Source organism: Scyliorhinus torazame, chromosome 1 (genome assembly GCF_047496885.1).
Source record: "Scyliorhinus torazame isolate Kashiwa2021f chromosome 1, sScyTor2.1, whole genome shotgun sequence".
NCBI classification, from domain to species: Eukaryota; Metazoa; Chordata; class Chondrichthyes; order Carcharhiniformes; family Scyliorhinidae; genus Scyliorhinus; species Scyliorhinus torazame.
This window is the reverse complement of record NC_092707.1, coordinates 93,898,656-93,924,412: the sequence shown is the minus strand read 5'-3', so window position 1 is coordinate 93,924,412 and position 25,757 is coordinate 93,898,656. Positions and strand designations below refer to the sequence as shown.

At 46.9% G+C, this 25,757-nt stretch overlaps 1 protein-coding gene across 2 annotated transcripts in view; it reads left to right on the top strand.

Annotated features, from left to right (window-relative positions):
• Positions 1–25,757, top strand: part of cdc45 (CDC45 cell division cycle 45 homolog (S. cerevisiae)) — a 147,723-nt gene that overhangs the window by 69,287 nt on the left and 52,679 nt on the right. For both annotated transcript variants that reach the window (XM_072498178.1, XM_072498180.1), the window contains exons 8-13: positions 11,698–11,759; positions 11,918–11,968; positions 13,955–14,074; positions 15,454–15,585; positions 23,128–23,226; positions 24,999–25,157. In XM_072498178.1, the coding sequence (XP_072354279.1) occupies positions 11,698–11,759; positions 11,918–11,968; positions 13,955–14,074; positions 15,454–15,585; positions 23,128–23,226; positions 24,999–25,157 (623 nt within the window). The remainder of the gene's footprint in view (positions 1–11,697; positions 11,760–11,917; positions 11,969–13,954; positions 14,075–15,453; positions 15,586–23,127; positions 23,227–24,998; positions 25,158–25,757) is intronic.

The window sequence follows — 25,757 nt, the reverse complement described above, 5'->3', positions numbered from 1 at the left end:
TATCTCTCCCACCAGTCTCTCCCTCTCCGCCCTCTCCTTCTCTCTATGGGACCTAATGGAGATTAACTCCCCCCTAACGACCGCCTTCAGAGCCTCTCAAATCACTGCCACCGTCACCTCTCCTGTGTCGTTCGTTCCCACATAATTCTCAATACTCCTCCTTATCTGTCCGCACACCTCTTCATCCGCCAGCAGCCCCACATCGAGTTGCCAGAGAGGGCGCTGACCCCGTTCCGCCGCTAGTAGCAGGTCCACCCAGTGCAGGGCATAGTCCGAGACCGCAATGGCCGAGTATTCGACCCTCGGGATTAATGCCCTACTCAGCACAAAGAAGCCTATTCGCGAATAGACTTTATGGACATGGGAGAAAAAGGAAAATTCCTTCGTCCTTGGCCGCGCAAACCTCCAGGGGTCCCCTCCCCCCATGTGGCCCATGAACTCCCACAAGGCCCTGGCCGCCGCTGGCCTCTTTCCCGACCTGGACTTGGAACGATCCAAGTTCGGATCCGAGACCGTATTAAAGTCCCCTCCCATTATCAGATGACATATCTCTAAGTCCGGGATCCTACCCAACACGCACCTCATGAAGTCCGCATCGTTCCAGTTCGGGGCATATACATTCACTAACACCACCCGTGCCCCCTGCAGCTTGCCACTCACCATTATATACCTGCCCCCCTCGTCCGCCACGATGCTCCCCGCCTCAAATGCCATACGTTTACTGATCAAAATAGCCACCCCTCTGGTCTTGGAGTATAACCCCGAGTGAAACACCTGTCCCACCCATCCTTTCCTCAGCCTCGTCTGGTCAGTGAGCTTTAAGTGCGTCTCTTGCAACATGGCCACGTCCGCCTTCAACCCCTTCAAATGCGAGAACACGCAGGACCACTTGACCGGCCCATTCAGGCCCCTCACGTTCCACGTGATCAGCCTGGTCGGGGGGTTGACCACACCCCCCATCCCGCCGACGAGCCATCTCCCATTTTCGGCCAGCCGCGTGCCCCGCCTCCCTCCTCCAGCTCTCCCCCCGGCGGCCCCCCCGCCCGACTCTCCATCAATACCCCTCACCCGGCTCCCCTTCAGTCAGCAAAGCGGCACCCCTTCTCCCCCCCCCCCCAAGCATCCACTTAGCTCTGGTTCCCCCCCCCCCCCCCCCCCCCATTGTGCTTCCGTGAGTCAGCTCACCATGCTGACCCCAGCCGCTCCCGCCTCTATATACCAACCTTTAAATTGTTGCCTCCCTTGGGCCACCCTACCCCCCTCCCCCGCAAGGTAGTGAGGCAAGCGCCATCTGGGACCTCCCCTTGCGCCGGACAGCCCGTCTCGGGCATTTCCCGCCCCCTAGCACCAAACACCTGGAAAACAAAACACCTGCAAAACAAACAACAAAACCCCCAACCAAACTAGAGCAGACATGCCCATAAACTTATGCTTTACCCGCCGTCCTCCCCTCGGTCCCTCCCCACCCGCACATTTCACCCCCATACAACTGTCACTTGGTTCAGGTCCAGCTTCTCCTGCCTGATGAACGACCACGCCTCGTCTGGGGTATCAAAATTAGTGGTGCCTGTCCTGGAATGTTACCCACAGTCTCGCCGGGTGCAGGAGCCCAAACTTCACCCCTTTACCGTGGAGGACCGCCTTCGCCCAGTTATAACCTGCACGCCTCCTTGCCAGCTCAGCTCCCAGGTCCTGGTAAGTTCGGATCTCGCCGTTCTCCCACTTACTGCTCCGCTCTTTCTTCGCCCTCCGCAGGACTCGCTCCCGGTCTGCCAAGCGCTGAAACCGTATCACCATCCCCCTCGGTGGCTCGTTTACCCTCAGCTTTCTGGCGAGAACCCTGTGCGCCCCATCCAGCTCCAAGGGCCGCGCGAAGGCCCCCGCGCCCATCAATGTCCCCAGCATTGTGGCCGCGTACGTGCTCGCGTCCACCCCCTTCGGAGCCGGCAGACGCGCGAACCCGGGGAAGAAGGTCCGGGAGGACAAAATGGCGGCCGGAAAATATCGAGAGGTGTGGGCCCACGTTCTTCGCCACCTTCCACCTCACCTCCTTGATCTCCTTCTCCTGCATCTTCTGGGTCACCACAATTCTTTCCATGGTGGCCAGCATCTCTGTTTTCAGCTCCATGAAGCAGTTTTTAAGGAGCTCCTACTGTTCTCTGGCCCACTGGGCCCACACCTCTCGATCTTCTCCGGCCGCCATTTTGTCCTCCCAGACCTTCTCGACCTTCTTCCCCGGGTTTGCGCGTCTGCTGCCTCCGCTCCTGGTTCTCTCCATTGCACCACCGGGGGGAGCCTCTCCCAAGTCCGTTCCTGCGCCGGTCCCTCCTGTCAATTACCGCCGCCGCTCAATTTAGCGGCCCGAAAACCCGATCCCGGCGGGAGCTGCCGTTCGGGCGACCTAGCAGGTCATGGCCGCTACTAGAAGTCCCTTGTCACTGGATGATTAATGGGTAATGTTTTGGGGACCATGGCAGATGGTGAGATTTTAATTCATTAAAATGTCTGGAATAAAATCATTGTCAATCATGGTAGAAACCTATCTGGTTCGCAGATGTCCTTTACCTGTGATTCCAGATCCACAGCAATGTGGTTGGAATAGTAAGCCACTCAGTTCAAAGGGACGGGCAATTAATGCTGGCCCAGCTGGTGACGGCTGACATCCAATGAATTCAAAAACAGATATGTGGGATATCTGCCCTGGCGCACTCTTGAATAATGCTATGGGGTCTTTTACACCCACCTGCGAGAGAAGATATGATTCTGTTTAAGGTCTCAACATCTTATCGGAAAGACAGGTTGGCTATCTAGGCATAAATTGCGCAAATTTTTTAAGAGTTTTGTGGCTGAAGTTTCTGCTCAAACATAGTTTTTAAAAATAAATTTAGAGTACCCAATTAATTTATTCCAATTAAAGGGCAATTTAGCGTGGCCAATCCACCTACTCTGCACATCTTTAGGTTGTGGGGCGAAACCCACGCAGATACGGTGGGAATGTGCAAACTCCATACTGACCCAGAGCCGGGATCGAACCTGGACCTCGGTGCTGTGAGGCAGCAGGGCTAACCCACTGTGCCACTGTGCTGCCCTTCTGCTCAAAAATAGTTGCCTGTCTTTGATTTAAATAATTTAAAAAATTTTCATTTAAAAATATTCAATGACATATTTAAGAACGGTAATCTGGTGCAGTCTTACTAATGCTGGTGAAAATTGTTTTATCTGAAAAAGAACAAGCATTTTTAACGAGTATTTAGATTTTTAAATAACTGAAACGACGTGGGAAAAATATTTTAAAGGTAGCAAAACAATGTATAGTTTCACAACACATTTAGCACAATGAAATATCCCAAGGGGCCTCACAAGAACATTGTAAAACAAAGTATGATACTGTAGCCACCTGGGTTGGCCACTTCCCGACTTAAAATGGAGAACCACAAAGACTGAAGGGAAATTCAGCCAACACAGGCAAAGACTAGCAAGTGCAGAAATCATGTGTATTGAAACTTGCAAAAACCAGACAGCACTGAAACCAGCAGCCATCTGCATAGTAATGCAGCAGCCATCTGCATAGTAATGAGCGATTCCAAGGCACAATTGCAACACTTAAGGTGAATAAGGCCAAGCCAGACTCCTCGGCGCCAGCAGGAGCCAAGACAAAGGAAGGCCAACTGACATTTAGGGGCCGCCCAGCAATCAGGGAAAAACTCCAGTATTGGAGAAATCAATCCAAATGATCGGAACGCAGTCCAATCATTTGGAACCAGGTATGGGGTCCGCCCCGAAGGGCGGGAAGCCCCTGGGGACTATAAAGTAAAGCCCCCAAGTTCAAATTGTCCTTCTTTGGCAGGATCACTCAGCAACTTGAATCAACCCGTGAGAGTGACCTGTCCAAGCTGCCGCATCAACCAAGTAAGTTTCCAGTCAACGCTCGCTACGAGATTGGTGTTCCTAGCTACAAGTCCATACCAGCTTTTGAATCCTGCAGACTCAGGACTGAACAAAAGGCCATTTGTTCCCCTGACCTGGTGGGCCAATTCCGAAGCTAAGTATAGGCCTTTTAGTGATAGGAATAGTCTAGAAAGTAGAGTTTATGCATGAGTAGTGATTTACTGTGTATAATAAATGTGTTTTGATTTGAATCTTACTAATTGGTTTGTTGAGTTATTGATCATTACTTGAACTTGAACCTTGTGGCGGTATCATAAAGATACCTGCGACTCTAGAGAAAAGGTTGAACAAACACAGCAAATTACGAATTAAGAGCCAACCAAAAGTTAGCAACAATACCAAGCCATAAAGGAAGATATTGACCAATAATTTGTATAAAGTTTCTGAGATCTTTGGCCCTTGGCTGCTGCAATGACTTAAGCACCAGATTTGGAAGTGAAACACAGCAGTTTATTTATAATGAAAATAGAGATAAGACATGCAATAGTTATAATAAGCCAGCTAATCTACTACTTGCCCATTTACCATCCCACCCTCTACCCAGACACATGCAGGGGAGGGGTAAAACGAACATGAGATTAATATGAAATGGAAGATGAGTGTCCTTGCTTCAGATGTTGAAATCATTGCAGCAGCAAGCTATTCTGGCTGTAACATTTAGTCAGAACTCCCAAGTTTCCCTCTGGCAAGCCACTTTAACTTTTATTAACCTGGGCCTTCACTCCACAAGAACAGCCTCAGGCCTGTGTAATTGTATTTGTTTCCAACTCCACCAGAATGACGAACAGCCGTACTGAGATAAGAACTAAATTCACTGCACAAGATTTTAAAGGGGTCTTTAAACAACTGACCCTGCCTGCAGCTGCTGCTGGACTGGATATTTCCTGCAGTTCAATCTGGCTGTGCAGAAAGAAAGGTCTTTACTTTTGGACCATTAGACCAAATACATCAGATGAGCGTGAGAGAAATAAGAGCTGTGACTCTGCTTTCAGCTGGTGGCTTGTCAGGACTTCCTTAAGATTTTCCATGTTTCCCCTCCAACCAAGTTCTCAGCCTAAGCTTCAATCTTACTGGGTTCCCAGTCTCACTAGAATGTCCTCCAGCTTTACTGAGGAGAAAACTGAGTCTCCAACTGGGTGTTTGAAAAGATTTACCCTTTTGGGGAGAGAGAAACTCAAAAGAGCATCCTTCAACTCAGTTCAAAACAAAACTAAAAACTGGAAATACAGTCTCACAGAATAAAAAACATTCCAGAACAGTCAGCATCAATCAGCGTAGATTATCAGATGAGCCCCAGCAGTCAAAATCATCTATTGGCTGACAGCCAAGTCCATCAAGAGATGCCATCACTGATTTCAGACCAAACAGCACATCCTGCTGCAGAGCCCTGTTTGTTTTAAATTAAAGGTGAACACAAGAACTAGGAGGGTGTTTGCGACGCGGCAGGGGGTGAAAAATGACATGGTTAAGGGTGAAGAAAGGGGCCATCTGGGATGGGCTAGGTACAGAGTGGAATTAAAGGGGCAAGTGGGGAAGATGATGGGCGGTATAGGAGATTGGAGGCGCAAGCCTCCGATAAGCGTGGTAACGTGGAACGTCCGGGGACTGAATGGGCCGGTTAAAAGGTCGTGGGTGTTCGCGCAGCTCAGGAGCTTGAAAACGGGGGTGGTCTTTTTGCAGGAGACACACCTCCGTGTGAAGGACCAGGTTAGGTTAAGGAAGGGGTGGGTTGGGCAGGTTTTTCACTCAGGGTTTGATTCGAAATCGATGGGTGTGGCGATTTTAATGAGCACAAAAATGGGATTCGTGAATACGAAGGAGGTGAGGGATCCAGGTGGGAGATATGTGATTGTGGGTGTGGTATTGGAAGGGGCACCGGTGGTAAATGTGTATGCCCCAAATTGGGATGATGTGGGTTTTATGAGGGGGTTGCTGGCAGCAATCCCGGATTTGGCCACGTACCAGTTGATCATGGGAGGAGATTTTAACTGTGTCCTGGAGCCAAGGGTGGAAAAATCGAGCCCCAGGTCGATGGGTAGGGTACGAATGGGAAGGGAGCTGGGGGGGTTTATGGAGAGGATGGGTATGGTGGATCCATGGTGCTTTCAGAACCCAGGGGGAAGGGAGTATTCCTTCTTTTCATACGTCTATAAGGTGTATTCGAGGATTGATTACTTTGTAGTGAGTCGGGAGATTTTAGTTGGGGTGGAGGGGGCAGAGTATGCGGGGATAGTTATCTCGGACCATGTACCCTACTGGCTGGATATTCGGTTCAGTATGGGACGAGAGCAGAGGCCGGGGTGGAGGTTTGACTCGGGGTTGTTGGCGGATGGAGGGTTTTGTGATAAGGTGCGGTTGGCGATTAGGGATTATATGGAGTTCAATCAGAATGGGGAGGTGTCGATGGGCATTTTTTGGGAACCACTGAAGGCAGTGGTCCGGGAGAAATTATCTCATTTACGGTTCGTGCGAATAAGGAAAGGAGGGCGGAACATGACCGTCTAGTGAGCGAGATAGTGGAGGTGGACAGGGAATATTCGAGGGTGCCCACCGTGGAAGCATTGGCGAGGAGGAAAAGGTTGCTGGGGCAATTTGACAGGCTGACAACGGGGAGGGCGGTAGGGCAACTGCGTAGGGCAAGAGGGGTGCAATACGAGTATGGGGAGAAGGCGAGCCGCATGCTGGCGCACCAGCTGCGGAGGCAGGCTGCGTCCAGGGAAATATTGAAGATCCGGGGTGGGGATGTGGTGTCAGAGCCAGAGAAGATAAATGAGGCATTTAGAGAGTATTACCAGGGACTTTATGAGGCAGCCCCAGGAGGAGAGGAGGAGGACATGGGGTGGTTTCTGAACGAGCTGGAATTTCCCCAGGTGGAGGAAGCAAAGAGGCAGGCGTTGGAGGAACACCTGGGGCTGAGGGAGGTGCGAGATAGTATCAGGGGTATGAAGTCGGGGAAGGTCCCTGGACTGGACGGGTACCTGGCAGAATTTTATAAGGAATTTGCAGCGGACCTGGCACCACATCTGTTGGGGGCGTTTAATGAAGCACAGGAGAAGGGGGAGTTGCCGGAGACGATGAAGCCGGCAGTAATCACACTAATCCCCCAAAAAGGTAAGGATCCGGTGGAATGTGGGTCGTACAGACCCATATCACTATTGAACACGGATGTGAAAGTATTGGCTAAGTTGTTGGCGGGGAGGATGGAGGATTGTGTCCCGGGGGTGGTTGCAGAAGATCAAATAGGCTTCGTGAAGGGCTGGCAGCTCGCGAGTAATATAAGACGGCTGTTGAATGTGGTGATGAATCCGTCGAGAGCTCTGGTTCCGGAGGTGGTGGTGTCCATGGATGCGGAGAAAGCATTTGATCGGGTGGCGTGGCGGTACTTATTCAAAGTTTTGGGAAGGTTTGGATTAGGGCCAAGATTTGTGGCATGGGTATGGTTGCTGTTTGTGGCGCCAAGAGCGAGGGTGAGGATGAATGATATGAGCTCACGAAGCTTTGACTTACACAGGGGTACGAGGCAGGTGTGTCCGCTGTCGCCGCTGCTGTTTGCACTTGCCATAGAGCCATAGGCGATGGCTCTCAGGGGGTCGGCAGAGTGGCAGGGGATAATGAGGGGACAGAGGGAGCAACGGGTGTCGCTCTATGCCGATGACCTCCTGCTGTATGTTTCGTATCCGTTGGAGAGTCTGGGAAGGATTATGGGCTTGTTGGGAAGGTTTGGAGGGTTTTCGGGATACAAGCTGAATGTAGGGAAAAGCGAGATATTCCTGGTGAATGAGCTGGCACAGCGGGCTAATTTAGGGGGGATGCCATTTCCGGTAGCGAGGGATAGGTTTAGGTACTTGGGGATTCAAGTAGCGAGGGAATGGCCGGGGCTCCATAAGTGGAACTTAACCAAGCTGGTGGAGGAGGCCAGGGAGGATCTTAAGAGGTGGGATACACTGCACTTAACGTTGGCGGGGAGGGCCCAAATGGTGAAAATGAATATTCTGCCGAGGTTCTTGTTTATTTTTCAGGCTCTCCCGATCTTTATACCAAAGGCCTTTTTTCGGAAAGTGGACACAATACTCTCTGACTTTGTATGGGCGGGGAAGGTGCCGAGGGTGGGGAGGACCCTGCTACAGAGGCAGAGGCAGCGGGGGGGGGGGGGTTAGCGTTGCCAAACTTGCTTCATTATTATTGGGTGGCGAATGTGGACAAGGTGCGGCGGTGGTGGGAAGGAGAAAGGGTAGAGTGGGTTAGGATGGAGGAGGAATCTTGTAAGGGGTCTAGTTTGACGGCTATGGTGACGGCAACATTGCCAATGACTCGGAGTAGGTATTCAGGGAGCCCAGTGGTGCAGTCCACGGTGAAGATATGGAATCAGCTGAGGAGGCATTTTAGAGTGGCAGGGATGTCGGTGCTGACGCCGCTGTGCAAGAATTATGGGTTTGAGCGGGTGGGGGGGGGGAATAGTGTATAGAGGGGGGGGGGGATAGTGTCTACAGGAGGTGGAGGGAAGTGGGGCTGGTCAAGGTATGGGATTTGTATTTGGAGGAAGGGTTCGCCAGTCTGGAGGAGCTATGGGAGAGAGTAGAGCTGCCGAGGGATAGTGAGATCAGGTATCTACTGGTTAGGGACTTTGCACGAAAGGTCTGGAAGGGGTTCCCTAGATTGCCAGGATACACCCTGCTGGAGCGACTGCTGCTTCCGGATGTGGAAGGGGAGGGAAGAATTGGGGATATATATAAGTGGCTGGGGGAGCCGGGAGGCGAAGATCAAGGAGAAATGGAAAGCGGAGTTGGGAATGGAGATCAATTGGGGAGTATGGAGTGCGAAGGGTAAACGGCACCACCTCTTGTGCAAGGATGAGCCTGATACAGTTTAAGGTGGTGCACAGGGTGCATATGACTCTGGCGGGAATGAGTGGGTTCTTCCAGCGGGTAGTAGATGAGTGAGAGGTGTGGGTGGGGGCCAGCGAATCACACGCACATGTTTTGGGGTTGTGAAAAATTCGGAAGATTCTGGGCGGGAGTGTTCGCGGTCTTAACCAGGATAGTGGAGGAGGGAGTGGACCCGGTCCCTTTGGTGGCAATATTTGGGGTTTCACAGAAACCGGAGCTCATGGAGAGGAGGAAGACCGATGTCATGGCCTTCGCCTCTCTGAATGCACGGCGACAAATTTTGCTGGAGTAGTGGTCAGAATCACCACCGGGGGTAGCAGCATGGTTGGGTGACCTGTACAGCTTCCTGCGGTTAGAGAAGATAAAGTATGAGTTAAGGGGCTCAGCAGGGAAGTTCGAGAAAAGGTGGGGGATGTTTGTGACCGTGTTTGAGGAGCTGGGGGTGGGGGGGGGGGGGTGAAAAAGGAGGGAAATCTGTACAAACTGTATAGTTGGTTGTTGGGAAGAATGTTTCCCGGGGTGTTTATTTGCTGTAACCTACTTTGATACAAGTTTGAATAAAATGCATTTTTTTTTTTTTTAAACCGCTGTTTTCTGCACTGTCTTGGATCCAAGATTTACATTACATGTAAAACCTGGCCTCCAGCTGCTAGCTAGAAAACTGCCTTTAGGTGGCTAACTGGAAAATTGGCTTGTCTGCTTTCTGAGCCTTCTAGGTGTTGACTGGCCTCTGTGCTTCTGAGGGTCCGGCTAATTATACCTTTATTCCTCTTTGATTATGCCTTATGCGTATTTGGCTGTCTGTCCCTAGCGACTTCCTTGACTCTAGGCATTAACATATATATTTCTCATTAATTTTCCCAATCGTGTTTGTAAACTGATTCTACTCCTAATCCATTCACATCTGATTCTTACCTAAGCTGCCTTCTAACCTCATTATTGGGAGGGACTCATCTCACTGGGGCCTTTTAAAATACTGGCTACTACTGTCTAGGTGGATTTCTACCTGTTGCTGGACATCTCGCAACCTATAATGCTTTGTTAACTTAATTTTAGTGGTGCTGCTAGGCAAGTTCATGACAATGAGCAGTTTGATCATTTAGAAACAGCAGAGTCAAGAGGCGAGGTAGAGTTGGGTATCGTCAGTGTGTCTGTAAAAACTAATGCTGTACCTATAGGATGTCGCCAAGGGACGACAGCATGTAGATAACAAATGGATAACATGGCTATTGGTGCCCTTCCACCAAAATAAAAAGAGTATTTTTAAGAGGCTTTTTAAAAGTTTACAAACAGTCCCAATAAGTGGAAACATGCATTTACGATTAATGCATAGAGAGGAGCGGTTGGATTTGTGGTTGGGGTTGTTTTCTAGAATTATGTAAAACATCGCTAAACTCTATTTGCGCATGTTTGCCAATGTCATTGTTACTATTCCAGCATAAATTCTTTTTGTAAAACACATTTGAGAGATGCTGTATCATTGCAAAATTGAAATTGTTCTGAATTATATTTCGAAGTGTTTAAAGTGCAGAACAGTGTAACGTAAAGAGGTCTTGGAACAGTACTACTGGGAAATTGGTTAAACAACTCTGGTGCATTGTGTAAAAATCCTTTCTGTTATTTCCTTTCTTTCCATTTCTTTGGTTTTATTATTTTTGGTCCGTGGACCCATAGTGAGGATTCTCCGGGCGCCGACGCCAAAATCGGCAATCGGCCGAAGAATCCCCCGAGAATCGGGGGCGGCGCCACCCCTGCCAAAGCGGCATCTCGAAGAGTATCAGGACATTTCCTAAGGCCCACTCCCCAATGCTCCGCCCTCGACCGGCCGAGTTCCCGACAGCGTCGGTCGCGTATGGTCTCATCCGTTGGGAACTCGGTTGGCGGCTGCGAACTCAGTCCAGCGCCGCCACAGTCGGGGGAGGGCTGATCTGCGGACAGGGGGGACTTTGCCAGGGGAGGGGGGCACTATTGGGAGATGATCCGGGGGGGGCACTATTTTGCAGACTGGGTCCACGAGCGGCCAGCACCATGTTGTACGGCGCGACCACTGCAGGCCGCTGCCATGCGCATGCGTGGCCACAGACCCGGCAATTCTCCAGGCCGTGTCGGCAGCTAGAGCCGGGTGCTCTATCCTACCTTGATGCTAGCCCCCAGCCAAACGGAGGATCGATGGCCATTTCACGCCATTTTTTCTGTCGTAAAACTCCACCGTTCCCACGCCGGCGTTGGGACATAGCCTCAAAATTGGAGAATCCAGCCCAAAACCTCTCTCTCTCACTCAGACTCTCAGAAGGTAGCCAACCTGGCCAGAGAAAACCATCTCAAGCCTAGAAGTTGGGGTGTGGATGGGTGTGTCTTTGGGGGTAGTTAGGAAGTGGGGGTTGGGAAGGGAGTATTAGATACATTTTCTGAACGTTTAATTATAATACTGTGCATAATAGAAGGTTACTTGTGTTTAAAGTTACAAACCTGGTGACTAGTTTATTGGGCTCAACCAAGGACCTCGGGTATTTCAAATAAAATCTAATTTCACTTGTGTTGCCATTCCAGGTCAAGTGAGGCTGGAATTGACCATGTCCAGGGTGTCAGGACAATTGTGTATGTTATATTTGAGAATCTGCAGTGCTGATGGTCCTTGCGTTTTTCAAAATAACAGTACCCTGCACATCTTTGGGTTGTGGGGGTGAGACCCACGCAGACATGGGAGAATGTGCAAACTCAGCACAGACAGTCACCTGGGGCCGGGATCGAATCTGGGTCCTCAGCGCTGTGAGGTGGCAGTGATAACACCCTTGATGATCCTTACTGAATGTGAATAACCATAACTGATTGATTGATTTGTGTCTCTGTTTCTTGCCTTCAGTCTGCAATGGTGATATTTGAGCTGGCCTGGATCATGTCTAAGGATTCAAATGACATGTTGTGGTAAGAGATTCCTACACATAATGATTTTCTATTAAATAAAACTTGTTAGTCAATTCACCGCTTTTTTGCTGAGAATTCCAGTGCTGTGCATTAGAAAAGAAACAATTTACCCTACTCCCCACTATAATTGTGTGTTATATATGTCTCTCATTTTTCAGGTGGGCTATTGTTGGCTTGACAGATCAGTGGGTACATGACAGAATCACCCAGTAAGTGTTCTGGAATGCTTCTACATTTTTTGAACCTAATCCCAATTTAAACATTGCATTAATTAGGTCCAAATATTGTCTCTAACAATATACCTTAACTCAAATTGAAAAATGAATTTGCAGCTGCATCAGTGAACTTTCCATTTCTTTTTTCAACTATCTTTGGCCACTTTTGAGCTAGGTTACGAAATAATACTTACTCAAACTTAGGTTGGGATTGCCAAGTCTTATGTAAGAGCCTTTGATCCCCATCAGTTTGGTAAAATTGGGACCCAGATGTCAGAATTAAACAATGGACTAACCGTGTCTTCTGCAGTAAATATTTTTTGATCATTTAAATTATTTGATGAATTTAGACCCCTTAAAGTGAATGCTCTTAATGTCTTCTCTTTGACCTTTACAACAGAAAAATCGTTTTAAATGAATTAGATTTCTAATACACCTAACACTGCATACATAACATTTGTAAATTAGTTATTAAACCATTTCTACAGCAGTCTAAAGGAATCAGAACTTACAGTGCAGAAGGAGAACATTCTGCCCATCGAGTTTGCATCGGCCCACTGAAAGAGCACCCTACTTAAGCCCACGCCTCCACCCTATCCTCTTAACCCCCTAACCCCACCTAACCTTTTGGACATTAAAGGGACATTTAGCATGGCCAGTCCACCTAACCTGCACATCTTTGGACATTGGGTGGAAACCGGAGCACCCGGAGGAAACCCACGCACACACGGGGAGAAAGTGCAAACTCCACACAGACAGCCGAGGCCGGAATTGAACCCGAGTCCCTGGAGCTGTGAGGCAGCAGTGCTAAACACTGTGCCACCGTGCCATTCTGTAGAAATTAGCTGTGAGAATGGCTGGAATTCAGTTGAGATTATTAACTGGTTAATTAACATTGATTGCCAAGAATACCAGTATACTGCAAACATTCTGTGCAAAATTTAGCAGCTGTGAAAATGATGTTCAAAGCCACTACGTAATTTCTCTAGAACTTTTTAAGGAATGCATCTTGTAATTCTGATTATTTCATTCAAAATCGATGGTCAAGAAAAGCCCCTAATTATGAAAATACTAGAGGTGGAGGAGGAGACAACAGGAAGAATACAAGGACAGTGTATTTCTCTTCCCTTTATGCCCCCACAATTGCTCAGGATTATTGATGTAATTGATGACATTATTTTAATTATACATTTATTAGCAGATGTTTTCCAATACATGCATATTTATTCCAGTAATTGAGAGGTTAGATAATGGATTCCTGTAAGCATATAATCCTGATAATTATATTCTTCTTTCATAGGCAGCACGATAGCGTAGTGATTAGCACAATTGCTTCACAGCTCCAGGGTCCCAGGTTCGATTCCTGGCTTGGGTCACTGTGGAGTCTGCACGTTCTTCCCGTGTGTGCGTGGGTTTCCTGCGGGTGCTCCGGTTTCCTCCCACAGTCCAAAGATGTGCAGGTTAGGTGGGTTGGCCATTCTAAATTGCCCTTGGTGTCCAAATTGCCCTTTGTGTTGGGTGGGGTTACTGGGTTATGGGGATAGGGTGGAGGTGTGCGGTTCGGTAGGGTGCTCTTTCCAAGAGCCGGTGCAGACTTGATGGGCCGAATGGCCTCCTTCTGCACTGTAAATTCTATGAGATAGCATCCCCCCAGCACCCCAACCATCTTCTCTGTAATCTGCAAGAGCTTTACAAACTTGTAAAGATTGCATTCCTACAACTCTGACCTCTTGGATATTCCCAATTCTTTGCCCCACCATTGCCTGCAGTTGCCTAGGTCTTGATGTTTGGAATTCCCTCTCATAACCTTCCAACACTCTCTTGTTCATGCTCTCTCTTATCTGAATATAGTTCTGCAAAGTGCTTTGGGAAGCTTTACTAACAACACGAGACAAAGCTTATGTAAAACCTCTGAATTTGACTTTTCTTTCTGTTGGTTATAAAATTAGGCTTAATTAAAGCATGTCTTTTGCTCTGCAGCATAAAATATGTGACTGACGTTGGCACTGTGCAGCGTCATGTCTCACGACACAACCATCGCAATGAGGACGAGGAGAACACACTTTCTATTGACTGCATGAGGATCTCCTTTGACTATGAGTATCCTTTAATCACAGAACAGAACAAAATAATTAGGCAAAGATGAAAAAGTTAATATCATAAGCTAATGTGCAGTGAATGTTAAAAATGTGATCCTAATGCAGCAACTGTGCTTTCTTAAAATGCATTTGCTCTGTTACAAGTTTTTTTTTCTTTATAAATTTAGAGTACCCAATTCTTTTTTTCCAATTAAGGGGCAATTTAGCGTGGCCAATCCACCTACCCTGCACATCTTTTTTGTGTTGCGTGTGTGAGAGCAACAGCAGACACGGGGAGAATGTGTAAATTCCACATGGACAGTGACCCGGAGCCAGGATCGAACCCGGGTCCTCGGTGCCGTGATGCTCTGTTACTAAGTTGAACAACATAATTTTGGTCGGTCTGAAATCAAATTATTTTCAATACAGGGAGTTGCACCTAATGGCTTCATACTACATTGTGACCTGGTGCTCATTGATGTGAAGATTCATGTGTTTTTTTTTAACTATTCAGCATTTTTAAGCAGAGGCAAAGCTTACTTCCTTTGAGTAAGCAATCCTCAGGATTGCAACTGATGTATAGGAAGGTATCAAACCGGATTGGCCATTTTATTATTGATTTTCTTAATTGCAAAGATTTAATAGGGGCTCATAGGATAAGCTGCCTGCCTGTTTCGGTGCAGAATGTTCCATTCCAGAAAGTCAGTTGGTGAAGGAGTTAACTGGAGCCAGTCTTTGCACACTTTGTATATTTTTTCACAGAGTTACACATGGTAACCATACTCCACCTAACCCAACAACCACATTTTTAATTTGTATCAGTTTAAGGGGCGCAATCTCAGTTAATACCCACCACCTGCTTACACTTAAATAATTAATATGCCACTTACATAGAAGGTGTATTCAAATGTGAAGTACAGAAAAAATAGCTGACTGAGAACAAAAACAATAGCTTTAATTAAGCTATTATTCAGTTAAATGGAGGAAGAGGCTCCCATCTGTTGACTGCCACAGAATGTAAAATTCAAGGGAGAGATGGTACCAATGCGTGACACATGATTCTAGGTAACATTACTCGTAGTCCTGTGATGATAAATGGCTCTACTGTCAATTTGCTGGCATTGAGAGAGAAAGAGTGGTCCAGGGACACTTAACATTGGATGCGCTAATTCTGGATTTGGATTGCAAAATCTTAGTCAAAACATTGTGCTGATACTGCAATTGTAGCATGAATGTAGCCTTCATCACTCTCAGATGCTTTGCCTCTGTGGTCAGTTCACTTTCACTCCAGCTCCTTGGTTGGAGGTTAAGAGACTGGATTTTGTAATCCTCTCATTATGACCTGAATTTTCTAAATATTTGGCTGTTTTTTTTTCCTCCTTAACTGTAAGCCTTCTGTAGCCTACGTCTGGCCCTGTATCAGCATTGGACACTGTACGAAAGTATGTGCAACTCCAGTTACACCTATGCCAATCTTAAACTGTGGTCCATGCAAGGTCTGAAGAAGCTTCAGGAATTTCTTGCAGACATGGGGTAAGTGAATCCTTCAATCCACCTTTATCGAGAGTTTAAAGAGTGAGCCTGAGAGGGAATAGTGAAACAGTGGTGAGAGCTAGAAGAGCGGACCTGAGGGGGAGCCGTGAGACAGCACCAAGAGTTTAAAGAGCTACGGGTGAATCTGTGGATTCAGTGCAGCCGGTCTGCATTCCAAAGAAAATTGAAGTGTGACATGACAGGAAAAAAGATACGGGATTGGTTGGTGAGCATTTTTCACTTTTCTTTCCCTAAAGTATGATATTCATTCAAATTAGGAACTGGAAAATTAAAAATATTTGAAACCCTATCAGTTGAATAGAACACAATAAGGACGGTAAGACAGATGATGTGTTGCAGCTGTAACATGTGATAACTGGTGATCATCAATGTGATCCATGGCAACCAAGCGTCTGTGGCTCTAGGAACTTTGGATTAAAGTTGATGAGTTGGAGTCTGAGTTTAGGGCATCAGCGAAGGGAAAGTTACCTGGAGACTTTGTTCCAGAAGAAAGTCACACCCCCTAGGCTAGGTTCTTCAGATTTGGTCAGAGATCAGGGCAGGATAGTATGACTGTGAGTGAGGTAGGTATGGGATTAAGAAGGTGGGAGTAGAGGAGTCTCAATCTTTGCAATTGTCCAACAGCACGGGCAGCATGGTAGCACAGTTGCTTCACAGCTGCAGTGTCCCAGGTTCAATTTCCGGCTTGGGTCACTGTCTGTGCGGAGTTTGCACTTCCTCCCCGCGTCTGCGTGGGTTTCCTCTGGGTGCTACGGTTTCCTCCCACAGTCCAAAGATGTGCAGGTTAAGTGGATTGGCCATGCTAAATTGCCCTTGGTGTCCAAAATGGTTGGGTGGAGTTACTGGGTTACGGGGATAGGGTGGAGGTGTGGGCTTTGTGCTCTTTCCAAAAGCTGGTGCAGACTTGATGGGCCGAATAGCCTCTTTCTGCACTGTAAATTCTATGAATGGGATTGAGGTTCTTGGACCTTGTATGGACGAGAACAGGGAATGCAAGGTGGATGAGGAAACTGACCACGGCACCATGATGCAGGGAGCCATTCAAGTGCAGGGAGTAAAAAGAAATGTAGTTATCGTTGGAGGAAGTGTTGTTGTTTGTGGGGGGGGGGGGGGGGGGGGGGGGGGGGGGAGAGAGAGACGTCCTTCTCTGCAGCCAAGGAGCATGAGTCCTGAAATATGTATAGCTTTCACAATGCCAGGATTTGGGATGTCTGCTCAAGGCTGGAGAGGAACTTGCAATGGGAGGCAAAGGATCCAGTTGTCGAGGTCCACAAAGGTACCAACAACATAGATAGGACTAAGAAAGATGTTCAGCTTGGGGATTAAGAGTAGCTGCTGGCTAAATTTAAAACGCAGAACCATAAAGATAATCTCTGGATTACTACGTGACCCATGAGTGAATTTTCTAAAGGATAAATAAAATCAGAGTTGAACGTGTGGCTCAAAGGTTGGTGTGAGTGAAAAAGGTTTCAATTTCTGGGAATGAGAGAGTTGTACCATTGGGGTGGTCTTCACCTGAATCTTGCTAGTGTTATAGCCTTCAACAATGGCTAAGATACTGAAACGGACACGTAACTTTTTAAGTTTTAATGCGGTGCAGAAAGATCGATTCGTCTCAGGAGTGATAATATAAGAAACGGGGCTTAGCTATTTTAAAAAATAAATTTAGAGTGCCCAATTTTTTAAAGAATTCTTGGCTATATGTATACTACTGTTTATATTTGACAATTCAATAAAATGTTTATTACAAATAGAATGATTCAAAAATAACGAGGAAGAAATTAAAGTATGGGATAAAGCTAAGTAGAAATATAAAGACAGCAAGGGTTTCTACAAGTATCTCTAAAGAAAAAGAGTAGCTTAGAGAGTAAGACTGGAGAATTAAGAATGGGAAACAACAAAACGGTCGAAGGTTTGAACATGTATTTTGTATCAAGTCTTCACAAAAAGCATCACAAGAATAGTTGAAAATCAAGAGAAACAGAGGGAAGAACTTATTAAAATCACTATTGTCTTGTCCTTTCTCTTTAACTTAACAATTGTCTTCTCATGTGATTCTCTCCCCATTATTTAGTTAAAAGTCCTTTCTACAGCCCTAGTTATACAATTCGCCAAGACACTAGTCTGAGTGTCATGCTAGGGAGATATTAGGTACTTGGGTCCAGAAATAGGGTCCAAGGATGCAGCAGGCAATTTAGGGGTCAAACAGTCTGAAGGAAAAGAGTGCTGGCAGCAGACTCCGAGGGATACGCCCACAGCCTGAGTTACTGTGTCCCATTCAGACTTAACCTCATTCGTGGGAATACACAGGCTGTCTTGGTTAAGCCAGGACAATCCACTCAAGATCCATTGTCATACAGGGCAACCTTGTTTGATCAGCCATCAGCCCATCAGAGTCTGATGGCCTATTTGTGAGTCAATGAAAGGTTGGTTGCATATAAATGGCATAGCTCTGTTCTTTTGTATAAGCGGGAGTGAGCAATCAGCTGAGATAACGAGAATAGATTTAAGTCTAGCACCTCGGTTGAGAACCTATGTTGGAGGAGCTGGGCGGAGTTTAGAGAGGGAGAGAGACAGGAAATGCTGTTTTTACCAGTTACAGAGAAAGCTGTGGAAACCGAGCAGAGAGGTCATGAAAGGTGCCACTGAGGCAGGCTTTGTAAAAGGATTCTGAACCAATGTACCTAACAGAAGAAAAATTGCTTTGTAAATGCAATTTGCCTTTGTCTCTGTGATAGTGGAATAACAGCTGCATGTTCACGTATAGTGTTGTGTAATGGGAACTAGTGTGTTAAGGTTAAGAAACTGCAAGCAATCTGTTGGGGTCTGGGTTAAAGATTAAATGTTATTTTATTTTCTTTAAATAAAGTATGGTGGCGCAGTGGTTAGCAATGCTGCCTCACAGCGCCGAGGACCCGGTTTGTCCCCGGCCCCAGTTCACTGCCCGTGTGGAGTTTGCACATTCTCCACCCCGCAAACCCAAAGATGTGCAGGGTAGGTAGTTTGGCCATGCTAAATTGCCCCTTAATTGGAAAACAAAATTTGGTACTCTAAATTTATTTTAAAAAAACAAAAAAGCCCACTCCACCCGATCAAAGGCCTTCTCAGCATTAATTGCCACTACAACCTCTAACTCCTGCCCCACCAAGGACATCATAATCACATTTAGCATTCTGCGACATTCGCTGACACCTGCCTCCTCTTCACAAATCCCGTCTGATCCTCCCCTATCTGCCCCGGCACACAATCTTCTATCCACAATGCCAACACCTTCGCCAACAACTTTGCATCAACATTAAGCAGCAATATCGGGTAGTACAACCCACTTTGCCCCAGGTCCTTACCCATCTTCAAAATCAGGGAGATGGATGCCTGTGACAAGGTTGGGCGGGGGGGTGGGGGGGGGGGTGGGTGGGGGAGCACCCCTGAACCACCCGCAAATCCGCCCAATGCGGCGCTTGGTCGGAAACCACGTTCAACGATACTCCGAGTCGGCCACGCCCGCCAGCAGCGCTTTATCCAACTCAGATAAACAAAGAACTCGATCCAGTAGTACACACCCAACGCATATGTGAGAGCTCCTTTGCCCCCGCCCGCCATATGATCCATGAATCTCATTAGATCCTTAGGGCTTCATCAGTCCAATTTAGGACCGTATTGAAATAAATTCATCAGCCGATGCGTGTCCAGGTCCGGGATCCTCCCTGCCTCATAAAGTCCACGTTGTCCCAATTTGGGGCATAAAAATTCATTAGGACTACTGGCATCCCCTCCAGCATCCCACTGACCATCACCCATCTATCCCTGAATCGGCCACAATGCTCTCTCCCCTCAAATGCCACTTTCTTATTTTTTTAATTTATTTATAAATTTAGAGTCAATCCATTTTTTCCAATTGAGGGGCAATTTAGCATGTTCAATCCACCTACCGTGCACATCTTTGGGTTGTGAGGACGAAACCCACGCAAACACGGGGAAAATGTGCCAACTCCACACGGACAGTGACCCAGAGCCGGGATCGAACCTGGGACGTCGGCGCCGTGAGACTGCAGTGCTACCACTGCGCCACTGTGCTGCCCTCCACTTTCTTATTATTAACCAACACTGCCATCCCCCTTGTCTTAATGTCCAACCCCGAGTGGAACACCTGCCCCACCCATCCCTTCCTTCGCCTCATCTGATCCCCAACTTCAGGTGCATCGGTGCATCTACCTCAAGAACACAACGTCCACCTTCAAACTCCTCAAGTGTGCCCTCACACACTCCACACCTCCCCTGCAGATCAGCCATATCCTTTTATAAGCCAGCACCCCCCCCCCGCGGTCCGCATGACGCACCTCTCCAGGCCAGCTCCCAGATGTCCTCCACCATCTCTCCCTTCCCAACTGCGCCACACCCATGTGAGCAACCCTCTTTCCCCCACACCTAAACAAAGAACCAACCCATACCCCCTCCCCCACACCTTCCTCCTGGCAACCTTCCACTTCACTCCCATTAACTAGCCCCCCCCCCCCATCAACCTCTCCCTGCTACCAACATTCAAAGAAAAACAAACGGCATGCTCACCATCACCACTCCCCCGTTGTACCTTGCCCCAATTCCCCCACCCAATATGCCCCACAATTTACACAGAGCCCCTTTCCAAAGTTCAATGTCCTCGCATTCCTTCCAGTCCATTGTCCCCCATAAAGTTCAACTTCTCTGGCGAGCCAAAATAAAATTCCTGCTTTTGATGCATCACCCACAAGCAGGCCGGGTGCAAGACCCAGAACTTCACCGCCTTCTTGTATCGGGCGGCCTTTATCCGATTATATCTGGCCCTCCGCTTGGCTTGCTCCGCACTCAGGTAAATCCGCAGCTCAGTCCCTTCCAAGGTGCTCTTCTTGGTCTGCCTTGTCCATCTTAAAATCTTCTTTTCATCCAAGAACTGATGTAGCCTAGCCACCATTGCCCTCGGCGGCTCCTCCACCCTGCAGCCTCCTATGCGTCCGATCCGCCTCGATGGGCCGGTCGAATGCCCCATCAGCCTCGCCAACATGCTCGCCACATACTTGGCGGCCTCCATACTTTCGATGCTTTCGGGCAACTCCACAATCCTCATATTCTGCCTCCTGGAACGATTCTCTAGGTCCTTCAGCTTGTCACTCAGTCTTTTCTGGCTGCTCAGTACCATCTCCGCCTCCAGTGAGGTCAACCAATGCTCATGCTCCACCACCGACCACTGCACCTTCTGGATCGCCAGGCCCTGAGTGGCTCCACCACTTTGGCCAAATCCTTTAAGGCCTCCTTTCTCTGTTGGAATTTGCCATTTAGGAACTCCACCAGTTGCTCCGTTGATCCCTTGGAGGGCAGCGTTGCCCCCTTGCTTTCTGCCATCTTCACCAGTGTTGCACCTCGAAAGCCTTCCTGTTCCAACTGCTGCCTCTTCCTCGTGACACTCATTGTCCGATGAGCCATACACCAGCCCCACCAGAGGAGCATTACATTCCCTGGACACTCAAGCACTTTTTGCCCACAAACACCACACAATTCGGGTGGGGAAGGACCAAAAGAAATCCAGCTGGAGCAGGAGCCACCAAGTGTACGACTACTCACTCCATGGCCACCACCTGAAGTCCATCTTATTGCACCACCTTTCTTACAAGTTCACATTATTTCTTACTCTATACTCCACCCCTACACTGTAGCTACTCTTAAGGTTATAAACTAATTCCTCAAGTGACCTCTTTCCTTTGCTATTTTTTATCTCTACCCAGACTACATCTTAACTTATTGAGTCCACATGACTTCTTCAGATCTGAAAAGAGGTAGAAATGTGTTGGATTATATGCTGTATATGAGGGGTGGAACAGAGCAAAAGGCCAGTGGGTTAGTGGGAGCTGAGAGAAATTGTAAAAAAAAAAGGAGTAACATCTTTGAACATATCTTTGATGTATGAAGGGGGTGTCTCTGATATATGGGGGGAATCCTGAGGGTGGGGTAGACAAGATGTGTCTTTGGAGGAAGGGGCCCATCGATGGGGTTTGAGGGCACCGAAGTTACATATTTACCCCCTTGACCCACCATGAGGTCCACCGCGTCAGGGCCACACTTAAAAATACTTGCACTAATCCACGTCTGCACGAATCCGGCCAAGAGGGCCGGAGCATCATGGGTGTGTGGAGAAGCAGGCTTCCAGCCCGTTAATCGAATGTACATGGCCTCGATCAGATCAGCCATGATCTTTTGAATCGTCCACTCCTGTTCCTATTTATTTATGATCTTAACTGATCCAAAACATTGCAATTTGTAAATCAACTCTTGCAACTTCTAGGTTGCAAAATGTTATTGCAATAGAATACTGAGCGAAAGATTCCCCTGCATAATTAGAATTAACATTGCTAATTTTTTAAGTAATACAGGTAAAGTTGCTGTAGTCCCAGATGATCATAGGCTGCTTTCCCCTTTGAGAGGAAGAGCTGACTGGTGGTGATTTAACTTGAGGATCACCAAACCTCGGACGAGGGACAAGGTTGAGAATAACCTCAGCCGGTGCGGAAATTGAAACCGCACTGCTGGCTTTGACATAGACATAGAATTTACAGTGCAGAAGGAGGCCATTCGGCCCATCGAGTCTGCACCGGCTCTTGGAAAGAGCACCCTACCGAAGGTCCAAACCTCCACCCTATCCCCATAACCCAGTAACCCCACCTAATCCCCATAACCCAGTAACCCCACCCTACGGGCAATTTTGGACACTATGGGCAATTTAGCATGGCCAATCCACCTAACCCGCACATCTTTGGACTTTGCATCACAAACCAGCTGTCTAGCCAAGTGAGCTAAATCGACCCCCTTACCTTTAAGTAATATAACATATATGTTGTATAACTTGTATTTAAAACTATGAATAATTACTGGTTTGTGTCCGTAATGATCAATTTTAAGAAGACTGATTGATAGCTTACCTGTTCCACGTTGCTTGCAATACAGGACCATTTTCTAACTATGATGTTTTTTTTTTAACTTCTCCTCCAAGCAGTGTTAAGTACAATGCAATTATTATATTGTATGTATTAGGATCCTGTTTCATGGTAGCTGGTTCCCCTACAGTTGGCAGGTGATGTATAATGTGGGAAATATACTGCCCAACGCCCCAAGTAGCCAGCTTTATTTGCGAGGTTGGTGAGCTATTCTGATGGCACCGGGCTTTACAACTGAACCTGACCCTGTGCTCACTCAATATTCACATGTCGCCCTTCCCAAGAGTCATGAGCCAGAGATCAGGAGCTGGACTCCTGGCATTTTCTACTCCCTGGCCCAAGGATAGGAAAGCCCAATTTCAGTGAGCACAGTGCAAAGGAAGATTCAGATCTAGGATCATTGGTCTGTATGGCTCACCCATATCTGACCTTTACAAAGGGAGTCAGTGATATTACCTTTAGACCTCGCTTCGCTGTTTGTACAGTGATGTCCATGTAACTGCTGGGCTTGGGTTTGTTTAGTTAAATTTAAATATAAATTTTCTCATTTATGTTGCAGACTCCCCTTGAAACAGGTCAGGCAGAAGTTTAACTCCATGGACATCTCGTTGAAGGAGAATTTACGGGAAATGATTGAGGAATCGGCCAATAAGTTTGGGTATAAACAGAAAAACCTTCAACTTTGAATCACAAATGCCAAAGTGATTGCAAACTGATGAATAGAAAGCGGGAATTGATTTCCGGTTGCACACTGGGCAGACAATTTTAGAAAGAACAGTGGTGGAAAGTTGAGGTTGTCTTTCTTTGTATTGCACTTGGAATTATAGATAAATATGATTAAGATTTTAGTGATTATTGGAGAGTACTTTCCTGGAGGATTGTTGAAACAATTGGTTCTCCTGCACCTAGAAACAGATAGAAATTTTGAGTTCTGATTGTTTAAGCAATGCTGAACTGCACACACGATCAGAAACAGAGCTTCTTCATTCTACTCCCACTCTGAAGTCATTAGGAGTGATAATAAAAGCAGCTTTCAGCATTGATGGTTGTAGAATTACAATTGCCAGGTTCACATTTCTTGATTGGTCACATTCTCAAATTGTTCTTTATGCAGTACACCACTGTTTATATTTATTATTTCTTGGGACGTTTGTCACTAGCAAGGCCAGTATTTATTGCCCATCCTCGGTAATCTTTGAGAAGGGGGGGGGGCGGAATGCAGCGCAGTGGATAGCACTGGGACTGCTGCGCTGAGGACCCGGGTTCAAATCCCGGCCCTGGGTCACTGTCCGTGTGGAGTTTGCACATTCTCCTCATGTCTGCATGGGTTTCACCCCCACAACCCAAAGATGTGCAGGTTCGGTGGATTGGCCACACTAAATTGCCCCTAAATTGGAAAAAAAAATAATTGGGTACTCTAAATTTAAAATGAAAAATCTGTGAGAAGGCAGTAGTGGGCCGCTATTTTATATCACTGCAGTCCATGTGCTAAAGGTGCTTTCACAAAGCTGGTAGATAAGCAGTTCCAGGATGTTGATGTTGTGACAATGAAGGAATGATGATATATTGCCAAATGGGGATGGTGTGTAACTTGGAATTGATGGTGTTCCCATGCATCTGTTGTCTATGCCATTCTAAATGGTAGAGGTAAAGAGTTTGGAACTTCTTGTGTGAAGCGCCTTTGAAGAGTCAATCGCATGATTGTCAGCTCAGCTTAATTTGTAATACCTGCCTCTGAGTTGCAAAATTGTGGATTAATGCCCAACAGATTTCAACACAATGTTTCAGCTGACAAGTGCACCATTGAGGGAGTGCTACATTGTTGGAAGTACTGTCCTTAGGATTGTGCTACACAATTGAAAAGTCTTTCTGTAGAGCTGCTATTCCAGCACCAGTTATAGTACAAAAGGGAAAAATGGCCTCACAAAAATTACTGAGCATTTATAATTAATTTCTTCTGAAAAGAAACAGTGTTAATTAATTTTAGTTTGCAATTTCTCCCCGTGTCTGCATGGGTTTCGTCTGGCTGTTCCGGTTTCCTCCCACAGTCCAAAGATATGTAGGTTAGGTGGATTGGCCATGCTAAATTGCCCCTTAGTGTCCAAATATGTGAAGGTTAGGTGGGGTTACGGGGATAGAGCTGGGTAATGGGCATAAGTACGGTGCTTTTTCAGAGGGTTGGTGTTTTTTCAGAGGATTGGTGCAGACTACAAAGGCCAAATGGCCTCCTTATGTCCTGTTGGGATTCTGTACTTATACTGTCGTAGTAAACTGTTCATCCTTTGATTTCTCCAGTAGAGGGCATGTAAGAATTGATAGCAAATAGCAAAAGCATCATTCAATACTTTGAGTTCTCTATCTTAGGAAGCTAGTTGATAGAGTAATTTGTAACTGTCACACTGGTGATGGAGGCATTGTTTTTATTTTCAGAATGAAGGATATCCGAGTGCAGACTTTCAGTGTGCATTTTGGGTTTAAAAACAAGTTCCTTGCCAGCGACGTCGTTTATTCAGCAGCTTCTCTGCTTGAGAACATAGAAAAAGACGATGGGAATGAAAACTTCATTGAAGCCTTGGACAGTCTTTCCAGGTATAACTTCTCTTTATGCACTGGGCAGAATCTGAGCTACACTGCAGGTATTGCACTGCTAGGGTGGGGATGTATTACTGGAGTAGACTGAACCTTGTTAGAAACAAGAATATTAAATTGCTCTCAAGGTTTTGTGTTAAACATTAAGGTTTTGTGTTAAACATTATTGCTGGGATGTTAGAGCAGATTCTCTTGTTCCGCAGAAGTCATATTCAGCGTGAAATGTTAACTCTTTCTCTCTCGCAGGTGCTGATGACGGGAATGTTAGTGACATGCTTGGTCAAAGAATAAAGAGCCTCTTACAGGAGGCAAGGTGAAGAATGGTAGGGGGTCCAGAGTGTGCAGCAAATACAGCTAAACCAATGGTGAATGGAGAGGATGAGGACAAGAAGCCTGGAAGCAATGTAAAATTCCAGGAGTTCAAGAAGAAAACTAAAGAGGGGGAAAGCCATGTAGCAATTTAAGCACTAGGGAAAGCGTTTTAAATTCAAGGGAGTCATTATCATAGGTTTTTCAGGGAAATCTGAAATTTAATGCAAGTCCATAATCCTGCTGACTATTTTTCAAATCTAATTTTTACTAACTATTCTTCACTTGTTT